At 55.0% G+C, this 7,812-nt stretch overlaps 1 protein-coding gene across 9 annotated transcripts in view; it reads left to right on the top strand.

Annotated features, from left to right (window-relative positions):
- Nucleotides 1–380: 380 nt before the first annotated feature.
- The window catches only part of KDM2B (lysine demethylase 2B), a 156,332-nt gene continuing 148,900 nt past the window's right edge, over nt 381–7,812 (top strand). For 3 of the 9 annotated variants that reach the window (XM_063694423.1, XM_063694426.1, XM_063694424.1), the window contains exons 1-3: nt 2,109–2,653; nt 3,720–3,864; nt 6,806–6,884. In XM_063694423.1, the coding sequence (XP_063550493.1) occupies nt 2,621–2,653; nt 3,720–3,864; nt 6,806–6,884 (257 nt within the window). In that variant the 5' untranslated portion in view covers nt 2,109–2,620. Of the gene's footprint in view, nt 439–1,540; nt 1,652–2,108; nt 2,654–2,986; nt 3,054–3,719; nt 3,865–6,805; nt 6,885–7,812 lie in introns of those variants that run through there. The other 6 variants (XM_031000898.3, XM_031000895.3, XM_063694422.1 and 3 more) reach the window with 4 other exon arrangements.

Raw genomic sequence — 7,812 nt, 5'->3', positions numbered from 1 at the left:
CCTCGAGGTTTGTAAAGGGAGGGGATTAAATTAGGTGACTACCCAACCCCTTCCCACTCTGACAGGCCAGGAACTCCTCGTGGAGGTGATAGATGGACTTAACTGTTTTTACACTAAGGTGGCTGCCATTGGACCTTTTTCTGATGCCAGCTTTTGGGGCCACCATGAGGCCACTTGGAGAGAAAGAAGGGCCTCAGGGAGAAAAAAGAATTAATTAGATGAAGCATTCTATTATATATTTTTTGCTTTATTTCACTTAATTCACTTTGCGTCACTCTCCAGCCCATGCAGCCTCCTTTGAACATGTTTATTTCATTATGGGGCAGTAGTGAGGCTGGTAAGTTACTAAAAAAAAAAAAAAAAAAAAAAGCACGTGATGGCCAAGCCAGGCTCCAGTGTGAGCCCTGGCAGCGGCACATACGCGCTATGTGATCCTGGGTGAGTGGCTTTGCTTTTCTTAGTCCTAATTTACTCCTTTGCAAAATGGGAACGAACAAGACGATTTCCCTTAAAGGGTTCTTGTGAGAAAGACAGGAACAAATAAAATGGTACATGGTTCTGGACGGACTGAAAGCAGAACCGGCAGCACTCACACGAAGGGCTACTGATTGCACGCAGCAGCCAAAGTGGGCGATTTCAGTTTGGAAACAAATTTTGATGTTTCCCAGCCTCATCCCTGCTTAAAAGATTTTTACAGCTAGTGAACATGAATGAAAACAAACTTCAAAGAGTAGCCTTTGAGGGTGGGTGGGAAAGACTACAGTCAGATAGGACAGGAAACTTCTAAGGTGAGTGAGGGGGAAGCTGTCTCTTAGGACGGCCAATACGATGCTGATAGTGACATCGTATCTCCTGGTGGGGAAGCCACGTCCTCCCCACAGGTCTGTCTGATAGCCTGGGGACCATATGGGAGCACAGCAATCATTCAGATTCATAATTTCTCTGAGCTTCAGTTTCCCTATCTGCAAAATGACCTGCTCCAAGTATCCCACAGGGTTATGGCAGAAATAAAATGTCAGGCTCAAAGCCTGCTATCTACAATGTCCCTTTATCGTCTCCCTCTTGCCATGTCATTTTATCAGCATCTTTACCCGCAAGATCAGGCCTAGCAGGGCGCCACAGCTGGGGCTGGAGGAATGTTTAGGGCTAGCTTTTCTCAAGCCAAGTCGACCTGACTGTTGCTCATGATGGGAGGACAAGACAACCCAGGACCAGTGCTGGGGTAGTCAAAAACACTAGTAAGTGGACAGGGACCTAATGACACCCATGTATGTACGGAGGGTGCCGATACATCCGCTAAGAAGCCCTGTAGGGGCTTCATCAAGGGGCACCAGAGTTCCCCCCACCCATCCCAGAGCACCATGCACCTTTCCACCGACTTGTCTTCTATAAACTACCAACAAGGGCTTACCCTTCGCTCCTGTGCGGGCTGCGTTAGGAGGCGCCAGATCCAATTCTCTGCGTCTTTCGCTCCTGAGCATCTATCTGCTCCCCTTGCCGAGCGGAAGAACCTTTAAAAAATGTCCAACTTCTGTTTCAGGGCTGGTCGCCTAGTAAAGGAGTCCACAGAGGCGGGCAGAATGAATGAATGAAAGGCAACGTCTTCCGGTCAGCTGCGGACTGCAAAGGCTCTGGTCTGGCTGTATTTCCTGTACGTGTGTGTGTCCACATCTTTGAGTGCCGGGAGTTTAAAAGTTAGGCAGTCCTTATAGGTATGGAGCCGAGCTAATTTCCTTCTGAGCCCCCCAAATGCCTCCTCCACATGGCGGGTCCGCAAATGGGGGGATCTGCAGACGATCACCCCCCACGAAAAAGACATGCAGCAGAAAAGCAAAAAAAGAAAACAGTTATATATACAAAATGCTTTGAATTTGAGTCGGCCACACAGGTAATGTTGGGGGAGGGGTGGATGAAAGAAGAGGAAGAGGGGAAGCCCTGGGCAATGAGGGCAGGAACGGAGGTGGGGGGTCGTTTTTGGGGGTGCCAGGCCCCGGGGGCTTTCACGCCAGCATGCTCGGCTTGCATTTCCGCGCCTCCCGCTGAGGCCAGCCGTGCAAAGCTGCACCTCCCTCCCCGCCCCCTCCTCCTTCCCTCCCTCCCTGCCCCGCCATCTCCGGGATGCGCCCGCCGCCTGCAACTCGGCCCTCCAAAAGTCAGCTCTGCACACAACTCCCGGGCGGCGGCGGCGCCTGCGTGCAGAGGCGCACTCGTGACCCAACAACAAAACAGCGATGCCACGGCGCTAACGGCGCCCGGTGCCTCCCGGGCTCCCTCCCCGCCCCACACCTCCTCGGGCCGCCGCCCCCACCCCCCCAAGCCCGGGCCGAGAGCCCCCCCAACTAGCCCGGCCGCGGGCTCCGAGCGCGATCGGCAACAATGTTTACGTTCCGGGGATTATGACGTCGACGCCTCCCCCCCCCACAACTGCTGAAAATGGTTTCCTAGGACTTTGCAAACGGATCTGCCTAAGTGTTGGTGCAAAACTTTGTAGATCTCGGCTCTGGCTTGCTTTATTTATTTATTTTTTGGTTTGTTTTCTTTGGTCTTCCCTCCTTCCCCCCTCGGCCAAAATGCAGGGGGCAGGAGTGTTGACAATTAATTGGTGAACTCTCCTAAAAAAATGGAGGCAGAGAAAGACTCTGGAAGAAGATTGGTGTGTAGCTTTTTTTTTTTTTTTTCCAAATCTGTATCTGGCATATGATAGATCTTTTTTTTTTTTTTGGTTGTTTCTCGCTGCCTTTTCTTTCCTTTTCTGTATTTTGCAAGAGGACCGGGAAAAAAATATAATAAATTGCATGCAAAAGGAAGCAAGCTGCTTACTCCTCCAGCCCCTTGTGAGGCTTAGAGTCTCAGACACTTAAGTGGGGAGGTGGTATCGGGGAAAGGCGTGGAGGGGGGCTGAGCGGGCTCGGGGTTCGCCCGGAATCTGGGGGACTGAGGGGCCGGGCGCTGGGCGGTGGAGGGAGGAGGCAGGGGGATGCGGGGAGTGGTGGGGGAGTCTCCTTAGGAAGTGAGTGTGCGCGCGCGCTTGTGGGGAGATGAGGCAGCTGCTGGTGCGTTTTGGGGTCTCCGATCCGAGCTTTGTGGCGGGCCGTCTGCCTCTCCCCCTTCCAAGCCCCGATCCTCCTCCCCCCACCTCCTCTTCTTGCACTGGCGGGCGGGCGGCGGGGGCGGCTGGGGTCTCAGCCCTTCCATTTCAGCTTTCCAGCTTCCCCGGTAGCTCGGGGGCGGCTCCAGCTTTAGAAATGCCGCCGGCCCCCGGTTCCGGCTTCCCGGCTCTGCCGCCGCGGCCGCTGGGGCTGCTGTTACCGCCGAGCCGGGCGCCGCAGCGGCTCCTCCTGGGGCCTACATTTGCCCCGCCAGCCCGTGTCCGGAGCCCCCTTCGCGGGTTACATAACCAGGCTCCCGGCCGAGTGGGCGAAGCCCAGCACATTTCGGGGGCGGGGGGCAGGGGAGGGCCCCCAGATGTCCCTTCAGTGGCTTCCGAAGACACCGGAGGGGAGTACCCCGCGTAGAGCGCAGCTGGACCCTCGGGGTGCGGGCCCCTCTCCTTGTCCTGCTTTTCAGCATCTTTGGCAATTGCGCAAAGTTGCTTGGGTTGCAATGGTGGGGTGCAGGGGGCGCTCGGCTGCTGCACCTGTTAGTGCTGGGCCCAGGTTGAGAGGCGACCTCCAGCCCCCACAATAATGTCCCGGGCTCTCTGGTTTGGGTCCTCGCAGCGCCCGATTGACCGCCAGCGATACGACGAGAACGAGGACTTGTCGGACGTGGAGGAGATCGTCAGCGTCCGCGGCTTCAGCCTGGAGGAGAAGCTTCGCAGCCAGCTGTACCAGGGGGACTTCGTGCACGCCATGGAGGGCAAAGGTGAGGCGCCCCCTCCCCGGGCCGCCCTCTGCGCTGCGGGCCGAGCGCACGTGGGGAGGGAGCTGCCGGTGGCTGGGTTCGTATTTCGCGCCCGCGTCCCCCATTCCAGGGGATCCGGTGACGAAACGAGGCCGAGCACTGGGGGGGGTGGGGTGGGGTGGTGAGGGAGGAGGGCAGGCAGTAAGGGGGGCTGGGCATGGGCCTAGGCCCGGCCCGCGCCCACCACCAGCCCCAGGGTGGGCAGAGCCAGGGGGCCGGCGGTCAGAGGGACCTGGAGATGGACAGGCGGACCGAGGGAGGGCGGGAGCGCCGCGTCCTCCCCCTCCCCGAGCCGGTCGCGCTCCCTGCGCTGCCTGAGGTGCCGCCGCCTGGCTGGAACTGGGTTCAGGGTGCCCCTGGGGCATCGGGGTAAGGCCCCCCAGGCCCGAAGCCTTCCCAATCCCGTTCCCGCTTGGGGCCTGCCAGTGAGGAACTGGTGATGGGGGCGCGTCGGGTGTTTGGGACGATGCCCCCTTAGGCCTGGGGTCCGCAGAGCCGCATTCCCCCATGGGCTCTGCCAGATTGGATCAGGGACCCCATTAGCCCTGAAGCTGTTGACCTGAACCCCTACCTGGGCCGGAGCTGTCTAGCGCTACAGCCTTGACAGGTTGAAGCCAGGAATTGGGGTCAGGGGGTGACTTCCCTTCAGGCTTCTGGGGGAGATCCCTGTCCCCTGGCAGTTTGAAGTGAGGAAATGGGTCTCCTCCCAGGCCTGAGACTTGGAGAGCTCTGTTCCTTGTGGGCCCACCCAATTTAGAGCGGAATCTGGGGACGCCTCCAGGGTTTTGGAGACCTTCACGGCCTGAGTTTCTCCCTGGCTCTCCTACTAGGAGGGTCGTGGGGGTCACCCTCCAGATGTTAAGGTGACGCCCTGGGTTGCCTCTGAGGCCTCCAGAGCCCTGGCCTTCCCAGCCTGCAGCCAATGTGGCTCCTGGTTGAGGAAGCTAGCATTGCCTGCGGGATTGGGGTTTTGAACATGCCCTACCTAGCCTTCCCAGGCCCTTCACTCCTTTTTCCCTTTCAGATATTTCAATTTCCTTTAAGTTACAAAGTTTCTATTTTGTTCCCCCCACGCCCCTTGGAAAACGCTTCCATCCCTCAGTGAGCTGATAACCTGGAGTGCCTCCTTCCCTCCTCCAGGTTCTGGTTGAGTGGCTGTGGCTGTAGGGTTAGCTCTGAGAAGAGACTCCCAGCTTTGCAGTTTTGCGATTTCTCTTTTGTGCCCATCGCCTCCTGGAGCGCTGGGCTCCGGTGGTGAGGGGTATTTGTTGGGGGAGGGAAGAAGAAATTTCTCCCAGCCTGCCTGGTCCTAGAGCAGGGTGCTAGTCCCAGCTGATTTAAATTTTCTCTGCATAAGTGGAATTTTAATTCCTCTCCTTTCTTTCCCCATTTTTACTGAGTTGAGTCGTTTGGCGGATCCTATGTGCAAACAATATGCAAACTCTTCCTAGTCATTTGGGAGGAATTCTCAGCCCAGGATTTCAGAGCTTTTTCTCAGGCTGATTTGAGGAAGTTGAAGCTGACCCTGGGGGATGGGGTGCCTAGGGTGGGTGGGTCTAGAGGGCCGGTATTCCAGCCAGGGAGAGCTAAAGTGTATCCTTAGATCTGCTGTCCCGGCTTCTTTCAAAGGGGAGGGCCCAGGGCTTTGCTCTTTCAGATCTGGCCCCAAAACTTGAGGGAGGAGCTTAGAAACAGGAGCCCTTAGCCTGGATTCAAAATAGAAGCTTCTTAAACTTCTCTTCCTTTAAATCCTTAGGAATCCCCATTCACTGTGAGCCCCTGGGGATCTGAGCTGCTGAGGTCAGGGCTTTCCCCGGCTTTGGGTTTTGTTCTCTGTCTCTCTTCGGAGGGGAGTTGTCTTGGCCTCCTCCTCCCCCAAGGCTGCCCTGTGAACTGTTTCCCTGGGCTAGCAGCTTCAGTGGCCTGAGGCCTCTTCTGTCTCCCTTCTGACGGTCGGAGAGGCCTTCTTACCTTGCGGATTACTTTAGTTACCTGAGGATTTGGGGGACGTGAGAATTTATCTCAAGCCCTATCACCTTCATATTCAGGGGTGTATGGTTGGGTCAGATTCACTGGTTTCAGAAGTGGGGAAGGAAAGAAATTAGAGGCCTCCTTCATCCTCCAGGACTTTGGGTAAGGATTTGGGGACTGTACTAGAAAAACCCCAGACAGAGAGCGAGCCTGTGAATTTTCCTTGGGTCTTGCTATGCCCCCTTTACACAGCCTTCCCCTGGGGAGCCTCCCTCCCGGTTATCCAGCTGAAGCAAGGACTGTGATGGCTACAGCAGAATTTCACTCTTAAGACAACAAAGCTGTGCCCAGTTCCCTAGTTATTTTGGCACCAAATACACAGTTTCCAGGGAAACCGGCTTTTCCCCCCTCCCCTTCACTATGCAGGATATTACAATAAGATTTTCACTGATGCTCAGCTACAATGAGGGCCCTCCTCCCACCCTCCTCTCTGGGCCTTCAGATCCTCCCAGGTGGCATTCTTCAATTTTGCAGTCCCTTTACTTTCCAAGCGCGGCTTGGGATGCGTGTCTCTGTCTATCCCTCTTTCTCAGCAATGGCTGGGACTCTTTTTGTGCGGGGCTCTTTTGAGTCTTCCTCCCCAACCCTCGTTGGCCTTGGGCTGTTCATTGACAAGTTTGGACCGGTGGGGCATGCCGAGAATGACTGACTGAGTAGGCAGAGGAGCTGATCGTTGGCATGGCTTCTCTTGGGCTTTGCCTAATTCATTTCCCGATCATTTTCCAAGGAGCTTTTGCTGTACAGCTGGTGCCTGCATCTCCTGGACCCCCTGCCCCTTCGTCCATCAGTTTTCTTCCCCTAACCAACAGATCCCGGTTCATTTGCTCCTTCGTGACTTAACCAACTTGTTTTAATTCAAATATCCAAACAGATTTCAACTATGAGTACGTACAGAGAGAAGCTCTCAGGGTTCCCCTGATATTTCGAGAAAAGGATGGACTGGGAATTAAGTAAGTTGCTGAAACTAATCGCTCCTTCCCCCGTCTTCCTCCCTAACATACTTTATAGCTTGGGATGGATTTCTTCCACCCTCTTCCCACCTCTCATCACTGAGAAGGATCTTTTTTCACGATCTGGGAACAGCATCTCCTTTTTCAAGGCCTGACAAAGGGGAAACACTCTCCAAAGACTGGTCTTTTGCAGGGACTTTGGGCAGAGAGAGGACATAGGGTAATTAAGCAGTGTTGACTTTTTTCCCTGACCCACCCCAGTTACACTCAGTGACCTCCTACAGAGAATTGTACCTCTCCTCCTTCCCCTTGCTCCAGTACAGGAGACTGAGGCAGAGCCTGAGCTGCAAAGAGACTAGCCAGCCTCTAAGCCCAGACCCAGGGCACCTAGATACATGTTTCTTGTGCAGATTCCTGGGGTGCCAATGTCTCCCCTTTCTTTGCCTGCCCTGCAGCCTGTCCCTCCACTATGTCTGTTTTTCATTCACTGAGATCTGTCGGAGCTCCAGGTTGGGGGAGAGGTCTGGGAGGCAGGCTGGAAGAACAGGTTTGTGCCCCTTGGGCAGGGGTAGGGGAGGAGGCTTGAGGTGTCGTCCCAGGCAGCCTCTCTCCAGCATCTGCTCCCAGACTTGCTCAAGAGTCCATTCCTATGAGTAGGATTTAAACCTTGGGCATCACTGTTAATTAATAGTGAATTGTAGCCCATATTACCACATCCCTGGAACTAGTACAGTGCGTGTCTTTTTTTCCCTGTGAACTTAAAGGGGTCCGTCCCACTTTGCATAAAACTCTCCTTATGGAGAGTATTTTCTAGAGGGAGAAAGAGACATAGAGAGGGCTACCCACCCTAAAAGAAAGCAGGCATTTGAATGTCTAGCTCTGGCCCTTACCTTTGACCCCACACTTCCAGCTTCCCTGGAAAAATGGG

Source organism: Gorilla gorilla, chromosome 10, assembly GCF_029281585.2.
Source record: "Gorilla gorilla gorilla isolate KB3781 chromosome 10, NHGRI_mGorGor1-v2.1_pri, whole genome shotgun sequence".
NCBI lineage: Eukaryota > Metazoa > Chordata > Mammalia > Primates > Hominidae > Gorilla > Gorilla gorilla.
The sequence above is the reverse complement of the archived record's forward strand: the minus strand, read 5'-3'. Positions and strand labels throughout refer to the sequence as shown.